The 25,124-nt window shown below is 33.8% G+C and overlaps 2 protein-coding genes across 2 annotated transcripts in view; both read right to left on the reverse strand.

Moving 5' to 3' along the window:
- On the reverse strand, window positions 1-24,311 carry LOC140755236 (uncharacterized). The gene is made up of 19 exons (XM_073090467.1): window positions 24,228-24,311; window positions 23,825-24,023; window positions 22,526-22,684; window positions 21,782-21,842; window positions 20,944-21,030; window positions 19,690-19,799; window positions 18,213-19,212; window positions 16,890-16,961; window positions 14,831-14,936; window positions 13,956-14,087; window positions 12,784-12,874; window positions 12,137-12,255; window positions 11,083-11,318; window positions 8,791-8,989; window positions 7,898-8,049; window positions 7,291-7,370; window positions 6,484-6,552; window positions 5,475-5,840; window positions 1-323 (listed from the first exon to the last, which is right to left on the reverse strand). Exons 1-19 carry the CDS (start codon window positions 24,236-24,238, stop codon window positions 192-194), a joined length of 3,381 nt encoding a protein of 1,126 aa, XP_072946568.1. The 5' UTR covers window positions 24,239-24,311; the 3' UTR covers window positions 1-191.
- Window positions 1-25,124, reverse strand: part of LOC140755020 (G protein-activated inward rectifier potassium channel 3) — a 502,832-nt gene that overhangs the window by 359,292 nt on the left and 118,416 nt on the right. The gene's annotated exons all lie outside the window — the stretch shown is intronic.

Genomic DNA, 25,124 nt, shown 5'->3' on the forward strand with positions numbered 1-25,124 from the left:
TGTCTATAGTGTGTGACACTCGGTGTCGACACTTCACAGCAATACACTACATACACACATGTATCAAATATAATCCGACGACACCGAGTGTAACAGTACTTAACGCCAACGAGTGTCGAGAGCGAGTGTCAAGTGTCTATGCTCGCGTAGATTAACAAAATTAGTATTATCAAAACCAATTTCCACATATTTCAAGAGAGTGTGACACTAAGTCGGCTCGCAGCAACCATTTTGTTATTGAATTTCTTCTTGAAAATCTCCGCTGCGGTAGAAGTTTTGAAGGTAATCTTCGCTTTACGCTCCGCTCTATCCAATTCTAAGCTCTGCAACATTAATTCTGCTCTTTCAAATGGCGTTTCTATTTATTTATTATACTATGGTTATTCTATACTTATTCTAGTCGCTTATGTTATTCTTATGACTAGTTACTTAGAAGAAATAAGAAAAATGTTAATGTAATGAGCAAAAACATAAAATAAAAATTAAGTTTACAATGCAAGCAACATATTATTTTTAAACACGCTATAGTTTTAAACAATATTTACATATATAACACATTATTTGTTAAGAAAAGGAAAACAATATTAATAAAAGTGCTAAAATTCATGTAACATAATATTTTTGTTATAAATTAAACACGCAATGATATAATAAATACACATTTTCATATTTGCTCGTTAAATTTACAATATAAAACATATATCATTTTATATCAATATGAGCTTGTTTACACAATTAGCAGTGGTCGCGGAATTCGTTACCTAATATTTGATAGCGTATTTTACATATATAACTGTTATAATATAATTCAAAATTGCTATCAACATATAATATTCAGTTTAATTCTGAATGATTCTGAATAATTGAACATGCAAAACATTTTTAAATAGTCTACAATAACTTTACCTTTTAAACATAAACCTTTACTTTTTGACCCAATTTTCTTTTGCTATTTCATAATTTTTAAGTAATAAACTGATGAACTGGGAGCTTGACGGAAGTAATGCAATCATAGTAAAAATACACAAAAATCTTAATAACATTAAATTACCATTAACTTTTAAAATATTAGCAGTTTTTCTCAATACCTTATTATAATATAAAAATATTTATGTGTACCATTAGTGCGACCACCACTATAAATCACCAGATGTTTTTACAAATTAGTGTCATTTCTAATTACATGACACATTTTCAGACAATACATGATACGAAAATTAATATAAACATCTTTATAGAAATTTCCCCATTTTATTATAAATGTATTTTATAAATCTTAATTTACACTATATTTATAAATACATACATTAGGTAATGTTTGTCTTTTTGATCAGAATAACGTAGAATTAACACATCATCATTAACACTTTTCCTATTTCATCTAAGTTGTAGCTTAAAATATTTGTAATAAAAATAGATATATACCACAATACAACACGTATAAGTATATTATAACTTATATTATACTTATAATTCATTTTTTTATCCAAATACATATTGCAATTTCATACTTGTTATAAAAATGCATAAGAATTTTATTTAAATTAAAATTTTATTGTATTTTATCTTTACAAATTCCTGACAGACATATTTTTAATGTTATTGCTATATTTGTATTTGTATTGTATTGTAATATTTGTATTTTTATCACACATGCCTTGCAAAACATGCTTAAACTTTTACTTTTTTAAAACAAAGTAATTCCATATATTATGAGATAAAATACTTTCAGTTCATTTCATTTCATTTATGTTACTCAATTCAAATAGAATAACATTTTGTATATGACAAATTAAGAGTGAAGAGATTCCATATAATGATATTTTTATTACGAAACCAGCTAAATGATCTTTTGTGTGCTGTGTAGTCAAGATGGAACAGTTTTTATTGTTTTTTTTTTGGTAATTATTCAACGTTAGAAAAGAGAGGTTTAAGTGTTATTTGAACCCTTTAAACATTTGTGAACCCAAAATTCTGTAAATAATTTAAAAATTAATCTAATAATTGAATGACCCATTGCTTTTTAATGTCTCTCTGTCCTAATCTTGCAACATTTAAATCAATTTTCATGGTAAGGCTAATATATTTTGAGGGAATCAATACACTACCGTAAATTTAATCCCATGTTTTGTATGCATGTTTTATACTAAAACTCTTACCAGAATAGTCAATGTTTTAACATTGTTATAGTATATTCATATCACAGTTATTGCAATAAATAACACCCTTAGCATAAGGATATCTTAAAATTAGAAAAATAATCATCTTAAACTAGTAAATTAACTCTAAAAGAGTCAAATATGAAATATAGAGTAGTCAGTCCCATTTCTCCAACATTTTGTCTCGAGTATATAAAAAAAATATCACAGTTTTGCTTAAAGTAATATCACAGGTCAAAAGTTTTAAGTAAAAAGAAAATCTTCGATTAAGTGTAAGAATGAAAGTGCATATAATCATACGCGATATGATTTTTTTACCTTATTTATATAAATCCATATCGTGTGTTTGGTCTGTATAATTCATAAAAATAAAGTACATATTCGCAATATAAGTTTTGCGGAAGAAATAGGGATGACCACTATTATTTTGTTGAGATTATGATTAGATTTAAGTACTGACATCTGTGGTCAACCTTAAACGAGAACCTAGCCCTTTTTAGGGTCGATTCCTAACATTTATGGGCGGCAGTAGCCACTTATCATCAGGTGGATAGCATGCTTCACGCAGAACTCTTGATATGAAGGTCGTAGACCCTATTTCTGCCTCATAACAGCAGTGATAAGCGCTGCTGTCTTCTGGTTTGAAGGGTGTGGTAAGGGAGACATACTTTTCCGATGCGTTCCAGCTTAGTCCTTAGTAGCGGCGCATCTGTGGCCGACCTCAGGTAGGAATCTAATCCTATCTGGGTTTGATTACAGATGTCCATGGGCGGCAGTAGCCACTTACCATCAGGTGGACTGCATGCTTGTCTGCTACTCTTATATCATAAAAATAATAATAATATAGATTTACAGTTGTCCATGAAGGGAAATGGTCATTTACCATCACATGGTTACTCGTTTGCTTTATCTTTAAAAAGAAATACTTGGAAGTACAAATTTTGGATATATTTGACAAAATTAAAGAGAACTTTCAGGCATGTAAGTATCTATATGATGCTTTCGTACACCGTTACATATTTATTAAATGACACAAGACGATTTATTAAATGTGCCTACATTAGAACTGAGAATTCGACCGTTTGAGACAGAAATTCATACCAATAAATCTTTGCTATCTACTAAGTGATAAAAGTGCTCTGTAAAGAACCTATTTTGAATAAAAAATTTGATGTTGTACATTATGCAACATTATTTTGCAAAATTATCAACTTACAGACAAAATGTCGAAGAACTGTTTTTAATCTTAACAAAGACTATAAATCAGTTAAAAGCATAAATATTCAATAATATATTTTAAAAAAACGAATATAATTATTTAGTTAATATTATTCTACTAGTAGTAGGTTTGGTACAATGCAAATAAACTCTCTGATTCAAAGATTTTTGCCTAATAGTGGACGAAAGAACAAACAATAACACTAAAATTTAATATCTTCCAAATGCTGTTAACTGATTTAAAAAAAAGCAATCAGTAATTAACTTTAATTTTCAATAACGAACCACGAACATTTGAACAAAATATATATATTCGTGGCTTATATTGTATATACATAAATAAATATCACAGTCCATCACAGAAGTATTCCACTAATACTATATACAGGATGCTGCCTCAAATGTGTTTCATATATAATAATATCTATGACATTCTAACGTAACCAAACCTCACCTTATTACCACGTTTTTATTAGCTTAACCTGTATGTATGTATGAATGAATGTATGTATGTATGTATGTATGTAACGGAATCTTTGAACTCGATTTTTACCTACTTTGAACGGTTTAATTAATTTAAAATTTTGAACACTTATCAAGAACCGATGACAATACACGATTTTAATAATTTCATCCCATTCCTCTCAACAAGATAGTCAGATTTAACTATTTCTTTGTGCAATTTTAGCGTGGTTTTTAGTTTTTAAAGTATAATTATTTTATGAATAAATAATTTCAATTCAATTTTAATAATCAAAATTACAAAAGATTCGGTATCTGTTTAGGGCATATTTATATAAAGATAGTCTATTCAAAACTTTTACTCGGTTGTAATATTTAACATTACTGTTTGTTTTGATAGTTAAGTAAAATAATAAATCTGCATGAATATGTAATTTTTTTAAATGATTGCCGAAGGTAATGTTTTTCAGTCGAATGTCCCCTTGTCTATATTGTGACAATAACATAGGCTACATTACTTCCTTTATGTTAATATTTTTTAATATTAGTTTTATTACTAGTTTACTGTTACTGTTTTTGTATTATTACTGAGACAGGTTTCTACTTTCTTGTTATAAATGAGGGACACTACACATTTATTAAAAACTAAATAAATTTAAGTTAGGGCCGCAGTAAGATTTTAAGGATAAAAAAATACTTTATCATTTGATATTTTTTTTTTTATAAAATCGTAAAATATTAATGTCCGTTTCAGCTTACTTCATTCACGTTATGGAGTTTTTGTTCTAATAATAATAAGCTCTATTGCATTATTTGTTATTTTTTTATACGTATAAACAATTTTTTTTTAAACGTATAAACAAATTTAGTTGTTTCCTAACCAAGATCTGTTTATAATTATTTTTGTATGTAAAAAATTGGACTTTTGTAGTGATGTTTCTTATGATATTCATAATACCTGTGAAAAGATGACCTGAATTTGATCGTGTGTTAAATTAGTGTTAATAATTACACTAAGTCTAAGTTGATGTAACACACTCGGGTATTCTTTAGTTGAACTCGGGTGTTTCAACAAGGTCATAAAAAACCTACATTAAAATGCGAAATTATAAACATACTTACATGTTCTCTTCAAATCGTAAAGTATTCGAACAGATGTTAACAATAAATATATAATGTAAAAGTCGTAAATGCCATATTGTTTCTAGTTTACCAAATATCTTGGTAGTAAGGATATTTGAGAGATATTTGAGTACTTGGAATAATTTAAGAAATTATTCTCTTCACTTACTACTCCGTTGAAGAGAACGTCAATCAAGATTTAAAAATATGTATTTACTTTAAATATGTCCCTTAGAATATCCCAGAGACAAGGTAGATGAAAGTATTATTCATCTATTTGAAATACGCGAGAAAAAAAACTATTTATTACATTACCAATTCAAACCCTAACTTCGACAAGTTACTAAAAATCGGTCGATACCTATATCCAATCAACAAACAAAGATCCAGTCCTCTGTACTGTATACTGATAACTTTCCGTGCACAAAACTTATAAAATAAATAAACAAACCACCCCAACATTCGAAGCAACATCCCAATCGAACAAAATATCCTAATTTCCAAAATGTTTACCTGTACATCGTTCCCGGCGAGCGTTTTCAGTCTCGTGTCCGTCATACCGTGCGGCAGATTCCCAACTGAAGCAATCGTACCAATATCGTCTTCTAACAATTTATCCTCATCCAAATCCGATTCACTATCGTACTCAACTTTCGCCTCTTGTTTCTTTATTACGATCCGGTTATTATCCGAGCTAATCGCGGTACGAACCGCCCGACTGAATATGCCCGGGTTCGGTTTACTCGGGTCAGTTTTATCGACTCGGGTGAATATAGATTTTTTGACTTCTTGGGTTTTCCGTTGGAGAATCACACGGCGGTTCGCAAACTGCGGCTTCGAGCTCTCCGCGTCTAATTTCTTGTCCTTTTCTTTTGTTACCTGAGGGAAAGAGACGGAATATACAATCAGGTACAGTAATAGGTGGTAATGATGTACGAAGTGTGCTTATGTCGTGAGTGGATTTAGATTTTGTCGCATTAAAAAGTAACTAGAAATATAATAAAACGCTCTTACAGCATCCAGTTGCTAAGCGAAATATGTTTTAATACGAAACGACTGTATATTTTGTATATTATATTTTATAATTTTTATTATTATTTGGTTAGTGTGTAAAAAAGGACAATATTTTATTGGAAATTTTTACTACTCTTTTACATTAAATTTATAAGTAAAATAAATTAGTTCCCAGATATTGATATTTCAGGCAACTCAATTTAACACTACTACTATATCGGGCATTTTTCAACAGAACTCGGGCATTTATCAAGGTAATGCGCACCACTTTAGAAAACTAAATAATAAGTTCAAATTCTCTGACAAAATTATGACTAATATCGAATGTTTTTTTTTTTTAATTTTACATATTAATTCTATCTATTCATCTATGTATATTGTGATTATTTCTATGTCCGTTATTACTTCAACGATTTCATATAACACTACATATATACATATACTTAAAAAATATGTAAATTACATACATATTTCTATGAACTTTATATGAAAGTCAAATAAAGTTTACCTGCTTGCTATCAAACATAATTCTTTGCCGGGCTTTACCCGCGCCACTGTCATTTACTACCTGTTTCACCTGAAAACAAACGTGCAACTCACTCACACTATCTGGGATATGGGTGGCCACCGATGGCCCACTGTTGGACATGAGGACCCTTTCATAGGGCGTAGGGCTTTAGATTATGGTACATATTGTTACTCAAATGTGTATTGATCGACTTGATTCTTTCAGAACTTCATACTCTTAGATAAGATGTTCTCGCCATGTTTTCCTTCACCGTTATAGCAAGTGATAACTAATTTCTAACACGCACATAACTTTAAAAAATCACGGATTTATGCCTGGACTTGAACCTTGAACAATTCGATTAAGAGAACAAGTTTCGGCCGAAAGACTATCATAGCCTTTAATTATTATTAAACAAAAATTTTTAAAAAAATTAGTGCGTGGGATTCGAATCCAAGATCTTCAGATTATGTTAATTAATCTTGTTCCTATTTTACTACCTTTTTATTTAATTTTAACCACTGTTAAATTCAATAATTAAATGTTGTAATACAAATATAGTATTAATCTTTTCTATAAACTAAAAATTATGCTAATCTTGAGTTATTTCTTTAAAACTATGCATCAATGAATCTATAAACTTCTATTTCTATAATATTTTGATGACAAATGTCCATAACTCCATAGACGGCAATCCTACTTAAAATCATTCCGGTGTTACGCTGACATCATGTATGTCATTAAATAGGAAATAAAAGTTCAATCCTATACTTTAATTATAGTAATCAGTTATGTATATATTCTCACCTCTGGTTTTCTGTCCGTCGCATCAGTCTTAGCAGCTTTGTTGGAACTCGTCACTATAGTTCTGCGTATTGGAGATTTCTCTGTAAAAAGAGAAATATAATATAAATGGTTAAATTTTTTAAGTTATATTTCTTTTGGCGCGTTTGAGAAAATAATGAGGGATTTTTTCAAAACTGCCCCTACAAAATCTATACAAGGATGGTTGGTTATTAAATATTGCAAGATTTACATAATTATTATAATATTTTTTATAATTATGTGTAACGAAACACCTTGTGAAGTGGGGGTAGTTGTATTGACATCCAAAAAGTGCTCTGTAAAGAACCTATTTTGAATTTATATAGAATATAATTATATTAAATAGAATATAATTATTTTTCATCCATGTATATTATTTGTATTAAAATAAAATATTATTTTATGCGTTCAAATAAATTTTAGGCTAAGAAAACGACCAAAAGATTAAAATAAAATTTAGAAATAAAATATTTGTTACATCGGCACATGTGTGTAAAATATGTGTTACATGCAAAAAAATGGTGTTACAGGCAAAAAAATTTTTATAAAAAAAAAAAAAAACTAAATAGAAGTTAAATAATAAGATTACCTTTTTTCTTCTTGTCTTCTGTCTCCTTCTGTTTCTCCCTCTCTTTCGCGTCGTTGAAGGTGATCTTCTGTCGCGGAGGTCGCTTCACTTCCGCCGTTTTGGGTGGTAACTTAGACCTCAGGTCCACTTGGGGTTTGGGAGTTTCTACTGGCCTGGAGAGATGAGAACAAAATTGTCAAAATAAATTCATATTGTTGTAATATATTTTAGATTATGTCTAAAATATTATAATTATTCGTACCACTATTTTTTTTTTATTTCTAGTATGTTTTTTTTTATAGCAGGCATTGAATTAAATACATTGTGAACATTTGAAATGTCTACGTATAACGGTTCAACAGTTCCAAAAATACCAGTTTGCTTTGTTGTATTGGGGGTCCCACATACAACATTTTAAATGAAACTTTTTTATTTTTAGTATCTGTTGTTATAGATTCTCTGTAAAAAATCAAGTGTGTATCTATTATGGTTCCAGAGATAGAGCCCCGTGACAGACGGACAGACAGCGAAGTCTTAGTAATAGGGTTCCACTTTTACCCTTTGGGTACGGAACCCTAAAAAAGCATATCTTAGCAGACAACATGACCATGTGACATCACGACCATGACCATGTATGACCAGACTGACTTGTTCCTCTCCGTGGACCATGACCATGTGACCATATGACCATGTATGACCATACCGACTTGTTCATCTCCTTGAACAATGACCATGTGACCATATGAATATGTATGACCATACTAGAGATGTTAAAAAATAATCCATTTTTATTTCAATCGACTATTATTTTTTATAATCGATTTTTACAGTAATATAAATCGATTTTTTTACAAATCGATTAAACAAATTACGTGTTGAATCTATTTCTATCTATCTATCTAGACCATACTCACTTGTCCCTCTCCTTGAAGCGCCCAGTGTCGTCATCATCAGACAGAATGCCGTCGATGTCGTCCAGGATGAGGTCGAGCTCGTCGTCTGTATCGCGCCGTGTGGGCGGGGCCGCGGGGGGCGGGGCCTGCGATGTGGGCGGGGCCTGTGCCGGCAGGGGCGGGGTTAGAACGCGCGGCGGACGGGGCGGGGTTAGCGGCTCTGTGGGGAGATTTTAAAGTTTAATATGAGTCAATTGAATCTATCTAGAGTTGTAATCATGTTATCCTATAATATGAGTAAATCATAGCTACATATTACATAGTATTGCGCGTATTTCTGCTTGTTAACAGTAGTGTTAAACGCTGCTGTGTTCTGGTTTGAAGGATTAGATTAGGTTAGGGGATGAAGTAAATCCTATCTGAAGTTGATTGCAGATGTCCATGAGCGGCAGTTACCACTTACAGTCAGGTGAATGCATGCTCGTCTGCTCTCCTAAATTATATTTAAAAAAATAATGACGTAAAAAATATTTTTTTTAAATGCATTAAATTATAAGTGTATCATTAGATTGACTGAAACAATTTACGTCAGAAATTTCTCATATCATTCTCCTCATTAAAAGTAAACATAGTAATTTTGAAAAATCACGTCATCATCATCAGAAAGTCACAGCCACACATGTTTAAACTGTGAAACACTATACATTTAAAACAGATATATATATAATGATAGATAGATATATTATACAGGGTGAATTTTTAAAACGGGCCTTCAGGGCCAAATCCGAAACTATAAGGATTAGCGAAAAATGCTGAAAGGAGTTACGAGGCCGATTTTGATAAAAACTAAAACTACATCATTAGTTTTTTAAAATATTTTTTTCCTTAGCCGGGAATCGAACGAGTTCATTTTGAAAAAAATGACACCTCTATATTATTTCACTGTCTGATAGTGTCGCTTATAAGGATCAAATTCTGGGAAGTAATGTTATGTGACAAATTAAAGGAAAAGGAAAATTTTGAAGAAAATACGTATTTTTCCATACATTGGCATACTAATCCTTAAGGATTATACATAACAAATGATTTATGTATAATTTTTTAGAAACAGACATAAGTCATACCATTGAAGAATTTGTTGGTTAATCAACTAATTATTCGATGTTATGACTATGACATACGGCTTAGTATGAGAAAGTAATAGTTTGGCAAATAAGTTACCGCCGTTTTTAGGATTGATTTTTTAATGAAAATAGATAACTGATTGAATAGTAAATTCTTATTGTTTGTTGATTAAAACTTCGTTTCAACGTTAAATATGATTTTCTATATCTCTTTTTTTAGTAATCACTTGGATTTGACTCTAAAAAGTAATTCTCACGAATTGTCAACTTTACATCTGTATTAAAGGATACTCCGCCCATAGCAAGTAAATCTATTTTAATGGTCCTAAAAATAACCTTAGCTAAGTCGGACATAAAAATATAAATTATTGGAAAACAAAACGTCCATTTCGAATGATTAGAAACATTGAGCCAAAAAAAATGTTAATACACGAAATGTTTAAATTGATGAATGGCGGGAACTTAACTGCCAAATTAATATGAAAAAATATGTATTTTCTTAAAATTGAGGCTTTTCTTTTAGTTTGTCATTTATCATTACTTCCCAGATTTTGATCCTTATAAGCAACACTATCAGATAGTGGAATAATATAGAGGGTGCATTTTTTTTTCAAAATGAACTCGTTCGATTCCCGGCTAGGGAAAAAGTTATTTTAAAAAAGTAATGATGCAGTTTTAGTTTTTATCAAAATCGGCCTCGTAACTCCTTTCAGCATTTTTCGCTAATCCTTATAGTTTCCGATCTGGCCCTGAAGGCCCGTTTTAAAAATTCACCCTGTATATAGAAAATTGTAAATAATAAAAAATGAAATTTAAAACAACCTTCTTAGTCCTCAAGACTGAGAAAGCATCAGTGAAAACCCCAATATCAATAGACAACAAAAACCACTTCTCATAATCTAGATTAATGTCAATATACTACTCTAATCCTATGAAAAAAGAAACCTAGTCCAAATCTATTCACATATACATAACAACATAATATGAATTCACAATATGAAACACAGATATCCGTAGACAGCAAAAACCACTTATCATAATATACACTAGCTCAATTATTTCTCAAATCTTATAAAAAAAAAACCCTAATATAGATCTATTCTACAAACAGTAATATAAAAAAGATACATTATTTAAATCTAGTCTACAACCGAACAATAACAACATCACATTACAACAAACAACTCACCACAAGTAGAGTTAACCTCAGCCTCTCTCTGTGGGGAGCGCTCCCTCTGCACCTCCTTCCGGGCAGGCTTCTCGGCGGCAGGCTTCTCGGGAGACTTCCTCGTGGTGTCCGGCCTCGGCGCCTCGGCCAGGGAGCTGGAGGGCTTGCTGTCCTCCCTCGGGGCCTCCTTGACGGGCTCGGGCTTTGGTTCATCTAGTTTCGCCTGTTGGGCTTCACGATCTTCACGCTCGCGTTCGCTGGAAAGAATATTATTATTTGTTATTAATATGTGACTTTGCGTGAAGGTTTTTGATTTGTATGTACTAACGGTATATATTTTTAAACAGATCCATAGGATGATAATCGAAGGTAGTACAACCCTTTGTGGTTCGACTACGGCGCCATCACCGCCTACTTCTACCTAATAAAAACAGTGATAAGGGCTGCTGTATTTTTGTTGAAAGTGTGGCAACGCAAACATATATTTCGAAGGTATTCCAGCTTAGTCTTCAGGGGGTAAAAGCGCATCTATCATCAACTTCTAGAAGGAATCTGATCTGGGGTTGATTACAGATATTCATGGGCGGCAGTAGCTTACCATCAGATGGACTGCATGCTCTATTACATCTACTTAAACCTTTGTTATAAAAAATATAGATTATTAATAGCAAGGAAAATTCACCGCATAACACACATACATAAGTCAACCAATAACATTATATAAGTCATAATAGTATAGTCCGCGTAAAACTGCTAGTCCGCTCTGAATATAGAAATGAATCGCGTCGCCGTGGCAAATTGTATGAATATTCATGCTCGCAACAACTTCAGAGCGGACTAGAAGTTTGGCGCGGACTATCTTATATATAAAATTCTCGTGTCACAATGTTAGTTGCCGTACTCCTCCGAAACGGCTTTACCGGTTTTCACCAAATTTTATATGCATATTCAGTAGGTCTGAGAAACGGCTACTATTTATTTTTCGTGCCTATAAGGGTTGTTCACCCTTAACTTTTTTTATATATATGGCAACACAATGTTTGCCGGGTCAGTTAGTAACAGATAATAATCTCACCGTTCTAGAATCTGGTTGTGCAGTAGAACAGCATTCTTCCTGCGTCTCACTTCTTTAGCCCTCAGGACTCGCTCCCTTAGGCTTTCTTGTTCCCGGAGCCTTCGTCTGTATTCTGTGTCCTGAGGGACAATAAAGAAATATAATTAATTTTGCGTAAAGAAGAGAAGTGACGTAATGTGTATTCAAAATGTATTGAGGTTATTTATAAAAATGACTTTTGAAAATTTTGAACATGTAATTTTTCAAACGTATCATGAAAGCGAAAATATGCAGTCACACATAAGAAATTAAATTTTGAAACATCTGTGATTTTTGTTTGAAGACTGATCTGTGATTTTTGACTTGTTGTTATGAAGTCTAGAAATCCTCACTTATCCTACTTATGACCTACTATGACTATGGACTCTCACTCTGAGAGGAAACCCGTGTTCAGCAATGGGACAGTAGTTTAATGATGAGAGTACTGATGGTGCAATAATAGTATTGAGAAATTGTGATGAAAGGACGATGTAGATATGATAAGAGTGATGGAAGCGCGCAAGGATAATGGTAAGGTAGGGTGATGGGTTAATGATAGTATTGAGTAACAGTGGTATAGATATGATGAGGGTGCTAGAAGTGTAAGGGTGGTGTGAGGGTGTTGTTACCTCATCCGAGGGTGGTGGTCTTCTATCCGGGCGCCGCTCGGGACTGCGGCGTGGTGACGGTGAGCGACGAACGGGCGATGGAGATCGCATACTGAAATATTTTTATATTTTACATTATTATTTATGTTATAAAAAAAAAACTCAAAGGTATGTGAAGTCTACCAATACGCACTTGTCCAACGCGGTGGACTATGGCCTAACCCTTCTCATTCTGAGAGGAGACCCGTGCCCAGCAGTGGGACAGTAATGGGTCGATGATGATGATGATGATGATGATGATTTATGTTATAGGGTTGATATTACGCTAGAACCTATGAAAATGATGATAAACACTAATAATAATGCCGATGATTATTTTTTATGACGAACATTTGAATTGACATTAAATATATAATATACACAAAAGTCAAGTTGGCTTTTTTATAGTATTAGAGTAGTAGACGAGCATGCAGTCCACCTGATGGTAAGTGGCTACCGCCGCCCATGGACATCTGTATTCAACCGCAGATAGAATTAGATATTCCTACCTAAGCTCGGCCAAAGATGCGTCGCTATGCCTGAGGACTAAGCTGGAACGCCTCGGAAAAGTCTGTCTCCCTTACCACACCCTTCAAACCGGAACACCAACCCCACACTTGGATTATGAAGCGCTGCTATGTTCTATTTAAAAAAAAGGGCTTAGCCAGCTTAGTGCTCAGGGGTAGCGGCGCATCTATGGCCGACCTCATCTAGGGATCTACTTGTATTGAGATTGATTACAAATGTCTATACGGCAGTAGCCACTTACCATGAGGTGGACTGTATGCTCGTCTGCTACTCCTGTATTATAAAAAAAATATAACTGAACTTTAAACAAGTTCATCCCAACCGATTGAGTTAGAAACTATCGCGCCAAACTGCTAGTCCGCTCTGAATATAGAAATGAATCGCGTCGCCATAGCAAATTGTATGGCTACACCTGTCCGCAACAACTTCAGAACGGACTAGCAGTTTGGCGAAGACTATAACAATGATGAATAAAATGTGTATAGTCCGCGCAAAACTGCTAGTCCGCTCTGAATATAGAAATTAATCGCGTCGCCGTAGCCAATTGTATGGCTACACCTGCTCGCAACAACTTCAGAGCGGACTAGCAGTTTGACGCGGACTATAACAACGATGATGTGTCTCACCGTCTTCGCAGACCAGCTCTGTTGGCGTTGATGAATTCCTCTTGTTTTCTCAGCAATTCCTCGTCTTCGTTGCGTCGTGGAGGGTTTCGGGCCAATTCGTTCTCTATCTCTATTGTTGTGTTCTCTATGTACCTGAAATTGTTATATAATTGTAGATTAATACAAAACTTTGTTAAATAGATTTGAAGGTATTAAGTGAAGAATTGATTCTGTTATAACTGTAATTAGTATTATATTCTCATAGTGCTTCAAACGATCATCTACAATTACTGTGGTCAACTTCAATGAATAACCAGAGAAGGAATGGGATAACTATTTAATTCGATGTTTATAAAATTTAAACCGCAAACAGATATGCAAAACTGTCTGAGACTCCTTATAATGTATGGATATCTGTAAATACACCCCAAAAGACTAAGTTTGAACACCATGTAAAAGTGTATCCTTATCACATACTGAAAACAATTAACATAACATTGATCATAATATTATTGAATGGAATAAAAAACTATTATTATACTTCATACTACATTTTACAGATTAAAATGCAATCACAAAAAAAAATCCATAGTCAATAAATTACACCTATTTCTTGATTTAAAATATTAAAATATGTAATAACGAGCTTTTGCCCGCGGCTTCGCTCGCGTTACGAAGTAATATTTTCATCCCCTATTTTATCCCCTTGGGGGTAGAATTAATCAAAATCCTTTCTCAGCGGATGCCTACGTCATAACATCTACCTGCATGCCAGATTTCAGCCCGATCCGTCCAGTGGTTTGAGCTGTGCGTTGATAGATCACTATGTCAGTCAGTCACCTTTGAGTTATATATATTTAGATAGTAGTAATTAACATGATATATAATAATGTTACCTTTGTGGCGATCGCCTCGCAAACTTCCTATTAGCAGCACGGGCTAAGGCGTTCCTCTGCTCAGCTATGAACCGCTCTGCCGCATCATCTATATCCTTTATTGGACCTACTGGCGAAAACATATCGTGTTAGATATATAAAATAATACGTGAGAGATGCCCACTGCTGGGCATAGATCAGAACATATCGTGTTAGATATGCTGTGGGATTCCCACTGCTGGGCATTGATCAGAACGTATCGTGTTAGATAAATAATACGTGAGAGATGCCCACTGCTGGGCATATATCAGAACATATCGTGCTAGATATGCTGTGGGATGCCCACTGCTGGGTATAGATCAGATTAGAGTGGGAAGGGGCTTGTTAAACGACGTGATGTTAAATAGTCACTGCTATTTATAGATACTTGTGATTCAATCAAATGAAATATTTATATTTGCTTGGAATGATGAAGGTTATACTGTTAAAATATACAGACCGCTATATTTATTACACGTAGTAAGTTAGGCAACACTTAATAATGCCACATAAATATATAATTAAATAAAAGTTAGCTCACTGAAAGGGGATCTAACATTTTTATATGGGACTTCACATACGTGCAAGTACGGCATTTAAATAAAAAGACAAGTTGTAAAGACATGACCCCAAAGATATGAAGGTCAATATTCACAGCTGTTTATAGATATTTGATATAAAAAAGTTAGCACATTGAAAGGGTGTGTAACATTTTTGTATGGGACCTAGTATACGTACAAGGCCGTCATTTTTAACGGACGTCCCAAAGAAGAGAGGTTATCTATTCGACGCGTATTTTTTTTTAACAAATGACAAAATATATGATGGTCAATAGTCACAGCTGTTTATAGGTACTTATGATAAAAATTTTGCCCATTGAGAGGGCGTGTACCATATTTGTATGAGACCTCGCATACGTATAAGTACGCCATTTTTAAATAAACAAGTTGTACAAAGATATGATAGTCAATAGTTACTGTTGTTACAAGTCCAAAATTAAAAAAAAGAGATAAAATTGTTAAAAAAATGTTTTTTTTCCAAAACTAGTTTTATTAAAATGGCGGACTGTGTTTGAAGATTTTTGTTAGCACACGCTTCAAATCTACTTGCATATGGTTTCGGTTCCCATAAGCAGAATTTAATGCCATTAGTTCATGAACAGCATAAAATATAAATGAGAAAACACCCTATGTACATGTTTCAGATAGATTTGAAATAAGTTAAAAAGTGCCTTAACAATTATAAAGAAGCATACTTAGAATGAATAAACTAATACCAAATTATATTAACACTTAACTATATTAACACATTTCACAATTAATGCAAAACAATAATGTGCTTCTTGATTACCTATATGTTATGAAATAGATCCATCTATATATTAGATCCATATATTAGTTCAATTTCTGTATATATTTTTAGTCATAATATTATTTAATGTAATTAAGAACTATTATTATAATGAGTCATAAGCATTTACTAGACATTCCTAAATACTCAATATTATAATTAAAAATTGATTAATTTTGAAAAAAAACATCTGAACAAAAAACTATATAAAAAGCAAATTTAGAAAAGATTATTCCCGTCACAATCCATAAAATATGTAGTCATTTTAAACAAGATTCTGCCCCAAATTTTTATATAATATGAATGATGGTTACCATTTTAAAAATGTAAAACCCTATTAAAATTTGTATAATTTTCGAGATAGTCTCAAAATTTTAACTCAAAAATTCCGAAGATTGAACTGAAGACAGAATAAAAATAACATTTTCAAAATGTAAAACCCTATTATATAATTTTCGAAAAATGTCTCATAAATTTTATCAACAATTCCCAAAATCAAATCAATAACAACATTAATTAAATAAAAAAAGAGATATTGTATACCATTACAGCTGAATCTACATATAATGTGCATATACACCAAAAAATCCATGCAGGTTACAAAATCACGTACAAAAATAAAAATTCCATACAAAGCTGTGAAAAGAATGATTGCGAAAACATAACAACTATTATTTCACAATAATTTTACCGAATTTCATTTCCAACGTAGGGCTGGGAGGGGGCGATTTTTGAATTCTTGTTGGTATGTATGTTGGCAGCCCTGAGACATAATGTATACTTAATAAGTTTATAAAAGGCGGTAGAACCCTTTGTGGTTCGACTCCGGCGGCACCACTGCCACACCTATTTCTGTTATAACAGCAGTGTTAAGCTGCTGTGTTCTGGTTTGAAGGGTGTGGTAAGGGAGACATACTTTTCGGAGGCGGTCCAGCTTAGTCCTTAGGGGTAGCGGCGCATCTGAGGCCGACCTCAGGTAGGAATATCTAATCCTATCTGGGGTTGATTACAGAGGTCCATGGGCGGCACTAGCCAGATACCATCAGGTGGACTGTACGCTATACATGTATTATACGAGCTGGCAGCCCACTCGATAATACGGATATCCATAACCAACTCCAGATAGGATTGCCATCCCTACAAACAAAATTGTACTCCCTATAAATAATATTATTAGAAAATTATCTGCCTAAGGACGAAAACACCAACCCATATTACGGCGCCGTAAAAATTACGACGCCGTGAATTGCTACAATAAACCAAAATTTTGAAGCCCGGCGTCGTGAGTTTTCACGGCGTCGTGGAAACCTACGTCAACGTAGATTTACAAGTCGGCGACGTGATCACTTATATAATATAATGTAATACATAATATGTATAGAAGGTCAGTATCTATATCAATATTATAAAGAGGTAAAGTTTGTAACTTTGATTGTTTGTTTGTTAATAAGATCTAATCTTCGGAAATACTGAACCGATCATGAAATTTCTTTTACAATCAGAAAGCTACATTATTGAGGAGTGCTATAGGTTATATTTTATTATGATTGAACAAAAAGTTCAGAGAAAAATAATGTCATATGTATATTAACTCAGTGGAACTTGGGAAAGATGTGATAGTTTACCGACGTGCGCTGACTAAACGGTTCAGTATAGACGAACATAATGTTCTAATTATGTTCTATATAACTATTAGTTCTCGCAACATAATTGCATCACAAAAATATAATTAACGTCCAACGAAGTGGACCGCCGACCCGGGCTAGTCTATTCTATACTAATATTATAAAGAGGAAAACTTTGTTTGTTTGTTTGAATGTAATTAATAGGCTCAAAAACTACTAGACCGTTTTTAAAAATTCTTTCACCATTCGAAAGCTTCATTATCCACGAGTAACATAGGCTATATTTTATATGAAATATGTTTGATAAATAGATTTTGAGGCGGTACAAAGTTTGCCGGGTCAGCTAGTATGTAATAAACATAGTTAAAAAAATTACAAAATCAACTTACCATCAACAGGTGGTTGGAAGTTGCCCTTGAAATGTGGATTGATCAACACTTTCTTCCCGGCCAAACCTCCCGGAGGTAGGATGGGTGGTAAAACCGGTAGCATCCTAACTTCAGGCTCTTGTCGGATAGTCACTTGTGGCACATTATTGGCTATCTCCCTTGGCGGTCCAAATCTCGGGTTGAAGGGAGGCTGGAAGAACACTAATCTCGGTTCGTAAGCACGAGGCAAGAATGGTCTTTCCTCGATGTTCGGTCTGAATGGAAACCTTGGGAATGGCCGATTCTCGAACGGCATCATGTCTGGCATTGGTCTTTCCGGAGATATCTGTGGGGGTAGTTGGGAGAGCTCCGGACCCACCCCTGGGGGTAAATCTCGGATGTCTTGTCTGAGAGGTCCATTTGGATGCATATCGGGGCGCATTTCGTGTATTTCCGGACGAATTTCCGGATTCATGTCTGGAAGCATATCCGGATGCATTTCTGGGCGAATGTCCGGGTGCATTTCATGCATTTCCGGTCGCATATCTGGGCGCATTTCCGGACGCATATCCGGACGCATTTCCGGACGCATATCCGGACGCATTTCCGGACGCATATCCGGACGCATATCTGGTCTCATTTCCGGACGCATATCCGGTCGCATATCTGGGCGTATATCCGGACGCATTTGTGGACGCATTTGCATTTCTGGTCGCATATCTGGACGCATTTCTGGGCGCATTTCTGGTCTCATTTCCGGACGCATTTCTGGCCGCATTTCCGGACGCATTTCTGGCCGCATTTCCGGACGCATTTCTGGTCTCATTTCTGGTCGTATTTCTGGTCGTATTTCCGGACGAATCTCGTGTATTTCTGGTCGAATTTGCGGCGCGGGAGGGCGGATATCTTGTATTTCCGGACGTATTTCTGGTCGCATTTCGGGAAACATGTCCGGTCTGATTTGCGGTTGGTTCACCCTCTGCTGGGGCGGCGGGAACGACGGCCGGGGTGTGAAGTTACCCTGTAATTATATTACATTGAAAGATAAACTTAATAATGGTAAAGGCGACATACTTTTACGAGGCATCCCGGCTTATTGCTCAAGGATAGCGACGCATTTGTAGCCTACCTCAGATAGGATTATAATCTTATCTGGGGTTATTTTTTTATATATAATATGGAGTAGCAGACGAGCATGCAGTCCACCTGATGGTAAGTGACTACTGCCACCCATGGACATCTGTAATCGACTCGATCGACCCGATAGGATTAAATATTCCTACCTGAGGTCGGCCACAGATGCGCCGCTACCCCTGAGGACTAAGTTGGAACGCCTCGGAAAAGTATGTCTCAACACAGCAGCGCTTAACACTGCTGTTATTAGGTAGAAATAGGTGTGGCGGTGGTGCCGCCGGACCACAAAGGGTTCTACCTTCAAAGTTCTTTTAATATGTCCATTTCTAAGTCAATGTCTGTCTATAATTCAATGTCAACTCACCCTATGCACATTATTTCGTCGATAGGGATGGTTGTTGTGCCTAAACTGCGGGTTCCGCCAGGAGTTCCTGCCGCGAGGGTTGAAGGAACCACGGGGTACATACACTTTGTCTGAAACAAATTATAATCTGTTGTGAAAAAGAAATATTGCAAATATTATTTAAGCATTTGCTTTAGTTTTAGAAGTTACAAGTCTTTTGGCGCGTTAAGCGTTACGGGCGTATACGTAATACTCCTACTTTTAAGGAGACAGAAAAACTTGATAAATTATCTTTACTTCAGAAAATTTTTCATTGTTTTCTCAATTAACCTATTGTTATGGTCCACCGAGAGAATAAATATTTAAAAATAAACTGAAAATATAAATAACCAAAAAAAAAAAAATAACAAGGTTTTTAATATTAATCCTTTAAAATGGCGAAAGTGACACAGAGAAAACAGATATCTGATGAAAATCAAGATTAATATAAAAATAATGCGTAATAAATAACGGGAGTAAAGCTTTTTTTAAATCCGATTTTAAAAAATAAATAGGGTTTTCACTTAGAGCCCCCTGGCATATTGTCAGGGGGTTCAGAAAAGGACACGGGGTATAGTCCGCGTAAAACTGCTAGTCCGCTCTGAACATAGAAATGAATCGCATCGCCATAGCAAATTGTATGACTACACCTTCAACTTCCGCAAAAACTTCAGAGCGGACTTGCAATTTGGCGCGGACTATACATTTTATCAGATTAAAAAGCAGTGATAGCCTAGTGGTTAAGAAACGCGGCCTCTCGATCGAGGGGTCCGAGGTTCAAATCCCAGGCACGCACCTCTGATTTTCAAATTTATGTGCGTATTAAAAAATAATTATCACTTGCTTAAACGGTGAAGGAAAACATCGTGAGGAAACCTGCATACCTGAGAGATTTATATAAAAAAAAAAATCTTAAAGGTATGTGAAGTCTACCAATACGCACTTGGCGAGCGCGTTGGACTATGGCCTAATCCTTCTCATTCTGAGAGGAGACCCGTGCCCAGCAGTGGGACAGTAAGGGGTTGATGATGGATGATGATGATACATTTTATCCCGAAAAAAGAGTACTGTTCCTAATGAAAACCTCTGATCATGAACAAAGCTGCGAGCAAAACCTAGTATTTAATAAGTAAACAAATCAAAAATAAATATTATGGACTGTTCCAATCTTTCGACATCAACTGAGCTTAAAAGCCAATTTTTCATTTAATTTTACAATTTTTACAAATGCCTTACCCAAAGAATCAGGTATATTTCTGACTTGTGGCATTCTTTGGGCCCCGGGAGGTCGCTCAGACACAAAACGCTCACGGATTTCACCATCTTAAACAAACAAAAAAAAAAACAAAAAATAAATGAATTTTGTTTTAAATAAAATAAAAATAATTCTTAACCATTGCGACAATTCAGTCAAGAATAGGTTAGAGAAAAACATATATGTATAATAGAATGATCTTTGTAAAAAAAAAATATTATGTTTATACAAATAATCTTTACTGATATTTTTTAAACAAACATATTTTGATATATTATTAAAACAACTGTACAGATTTTGATAAGGCTTAAATGTCAACATTGAAAGTTTTAACATAATAGATAAAACTGCTACTGCTACTGCTACTGCTGCCTATGGACATCTGTAATCAACCCCAGATCAGATTAGATATCTAATTCAGGTTGAGGATGCAGGATGCACTATATGAGGATGGCCAGATATGCGTTGCTATAATTCAAATTCAAATTCCAGTGGTGCCTGCCGGAATCGAACCACAGAGGGTTGTATAACCTTTGAAAACTACTAACTACTGCTACATATATCATAAATTCGGTTCTTCCTAACTTCTAATTATTTTTATAGTTACAAAGTAACAAAGATATGTGGTGTAAAAATATAATGTGTAATTCAGGTATTTCTTACCTACAATAGGCGCCAGTCTCTCACTACGCAAGGTTTAAGATATTCACATGTTGTAATCATGCAATTTAATATAAGACCTTTCTTGTGAGAGAAATAAACTATTCATTTCAAAAAGATATGGATGAAAATAATTGTTGTACACAGTACATTACTCACTTGCTATGGGAGCTGACATCTCTGATGGTACAATCTGTGGAGATTCTATTGGTGCAGCAGGCTATAACAAATAGATAAAAAAATATAATTAGCATACATCTATACTAATATTATAAAGAGAACTACTTTATTTGTTTGTTTGATTGTAATGAATAGGCTCAAAAACGACTGGACTGATTTTAAAGGTTCTTTCACCATTTGAAAGCTACATTATCCACGAGTACATAGGCTATATTTTATATGAAATATATTTGATAAATAGTAGATTTTGAGGTAACACAAAGTTATTACATAAACTAAGACATACAATAACGTTTTTTTATAAAAGATCACTATCACTTCAGATCTCTGCCTAACCAGAGATCAATGTTACCACACTATTCATCACAAAAAAGACAAGATTATTATAATAAAATAATTTAGTATTATGATTTCTCAATTTGTATAAGAGCAATAAACTGTAATGAACATTATATCAGGTATTCAATATCACTTGCTGGACCACAGACAGACCGACAGACAGACACAAATACAAAGACCACTGAAAACCTCCCTAAAGAATTATCTAATTTATTATAGTTTTTCAGAAGTATTAAAAGTAAGCCCTTTATAAAGACATTAGAATATATTATATAATTTTTTGAGCATAATATATTATATGATTTTAGACTAAACTATCGCGGAATTAAATAATACATAATAGTATACATAATACATATATAATACACAATATATTATACTCACAATAGCAGGAGGCACTACCGCATGTTCCGGCTCATACACCGGTGGTTCATACGGTGCGTACGTAGAATGCTCCGGCAGAGGTGTGTTGGGCACCTCCACAGATATATTGGGCACTATGCACTCACTCTCCGCTAACACTGATGACTGATATTGCATGGACTGTGAACGATACAAATAAGAAGTTTAAAAACTAAAAAAAAAACACATTAAAATTGCACAAGGAAAATCGTTCATCCTGATTCCTTCTAAGGTGAATGGGATAAAATTGTATAAACCTGTATTATCATCGGTTCTTGATAGTTGTTCAAAATTTTAAATTAATCGGACCGTCTAATAAATCGAGGTCAAAGATTTCGTTACATACATACAGGTCAAGCTAATAAATGCATGGTAAAAGGAGGTTTTAACAATTAGTTGCGAAGTTGTGATGAGGAATAGTTGTTTACAATGGTATCCTGCTAGCTCTGAGAGGAGACCCGTACCCAGCAGTGGCACAATAATGGATGATCATTATGATGAAATATAGTACATAATATTTCGGTGTAAGAGTCAGATAAACGTATCTACATTTTGTCAATTTTACAGGAGAGCAAAAATAGTGTGAAAATTCGCCACTTCCAACTTTACCAGACTATTAATAGAGATAATATACAGTAGTTGAAATAAATATATTGAATATAGCATTACATCGTTGTGCCATTTCATAAAAGACTATATTGTGGACCGTTTTGTGAAAAAGAAACCATTTTTGATTTTTTGTACATACGTTCATCTGACTCTTACACCATGATATACAGGCTGTACTTTATACACAAAATGATTAAAATTAATTGTATTTATGTTGGTAGTACCATTTGTGATATGACTTTTGAGGTCCCATTATTATACCTACTTCAATATTATAACAACAGTGTACTGTGTTCTGGTTTGAAGGGTAAAGAGTGGTTAGATGTGATGTCCAGCTTAGACCTTAATGGTAGCACTGATTCTGTAGCTGTTTACAGGCAGGACTCTTTACAGGTAGATTTAGTAGAAGTAGGATAGTCCTATCTTGGGTTGATTATAGATGTCCATTACCAATAGTTGGTACTTGGTTTAGTACAAATAAGATAGTCCTATCTTGGGTTGATTATAGATGTCCATTACCGATAGTTGGTACTTACTATCAGATGGACAGCATGCTCGTTTGTTACTTTTCCAAAGTAAAACCATGAAGGCTTGTACAATCTCAAAATTGCGTTCAATTTACTAAAATATCAATTAAAATACATTTAATCGACAATAACATAGCTAACTAACCTGATTATAGCTCATACTACGAGAGGGATATTCCGTAGGGCCCATATCGACATTATCTCGATAAGACCCCACAGAGGTAGGTACATTCTGAGACGCCCCCATGTCATAGTCGTCAGCCAGGAGTTGCTCCTCCTCCTCATTGCCAAGGTTGTAGTCTGCGAGGCTGTGGTCACCCAAATCATCGCCGAGCAAGTCCTCGCTGCAAGTAAAACCAAGATTTTATAACACACGCCAACCATGCGTAATCTTTAACTGGCCATTTAGGTAACTTTAGCACGTTATTTCACAATGAATTTGTATTCCACATGTGTATTTAATTTTGTAAGATTAAAATTTGCTTTATTTAGCGAGAAATTATAAGATTTTAAGTGTAAATTTAGGAAAAATATCCAAAAACACTAACTTGTCCGACATGTTGACAAAAATATTTTTTTATCTGATGTAGTGATGTCTTTCTACTTTACATTCACAAATCCATAAACAATGGCGTTACAATTATCTATGGATTTCAGCCGATTTTGTTAGAAGAAATTAGGGATAGTCATATATTTAAAACAAGTATCTATAAAAGTTAAATAATAGAGTTTTACAATAGTATTGTTAGGAGTAATCAAGAACAATGATTGAAATCTATCTATGACTATCCTCCATAAATATGCAAAAGTGGATAAACAGGTTTTTATGAATATTTAACTGACTTAAATGCCACCTATCTTTATAATATTATTATAGATTTTAAAGCATTTATGTGTCAAATATGTTCCAAATGATAAGTAGTATTTGATGTAGAAGTCGATAAGTACCTAATGAGCTAATAAGTAAATGCAAATATTAATGCGATTTTGGAGATACTTTAAATGTTTCCTATAATCTTGCACCACTTTTTTCGTATTTTTGCATGTTTTGCAACAGAAAAAACACTATATAATGTCTTTATAGTAGTGTTTTTGCTCTAACTCTAGGAAATATTTATAAAGTAGTTATTTAACCTTTCCCATGATGTAAATAGCGAAAAAATCAGAAAACCTTAAATATTAACTTAATGTACATATAGTTATCATCAATATCAATACAAATCATGCTACGTGACATCATTCAAAGGAGCGCGAAAAATGGCGGCGTTCAAACATGTCAAATTTTATCGATACTTTAAAAAATTAAAAAAAAAAATCAAACACTAATAAAATTGTTCATATTTTTACTATGTTAAAACGAAGTAACAGTTGATTTAAAATAATAAAATAAAAATGTGCATATTCCTTATTAAAAACGATATTAACAGAAAACAGAAACATCGATG

Source organism: Epargyreus clarus, unplaced genomic scaffold (assembly GCF_041222505.1).
Source record: "Epargyreus clarus isolate Ecla_fem2 unplaced genomic scaffold, WU_Ecla_fem_2.2 ptg000032l, whole genome shotgun sequence".
NCBI classification, from domain to species: domain Eukaryota; kingdom Metazoa; phylum Arthropoda; class Insecta; order Lepidoptera; family Hesperiidae; genus Epargyreus; species Epargyreus clarus.

What these genes read in the sequence shown, in the direction of transcription:
- LOC140755236 (XM_073090467.1), bottom strand. An exon ending in AAATATACCTGATTCTTTGG is followed by an intron (nt 19,800 to 20,943) that starts GTAAGGCATTTG and finishes AATTTGTTTCAG; the next exon opens with ACAAAGTGTATGTACCCCGT. An exon ending in CGACGGACAGAAAACCAGAG is followed by an intron (nt 6,553 to 7,290) that starts GTGAGAATATAT and finishes GTTTGTTTTCAG; the next exon opens with GTGAAACAGGTAGTAAATGA.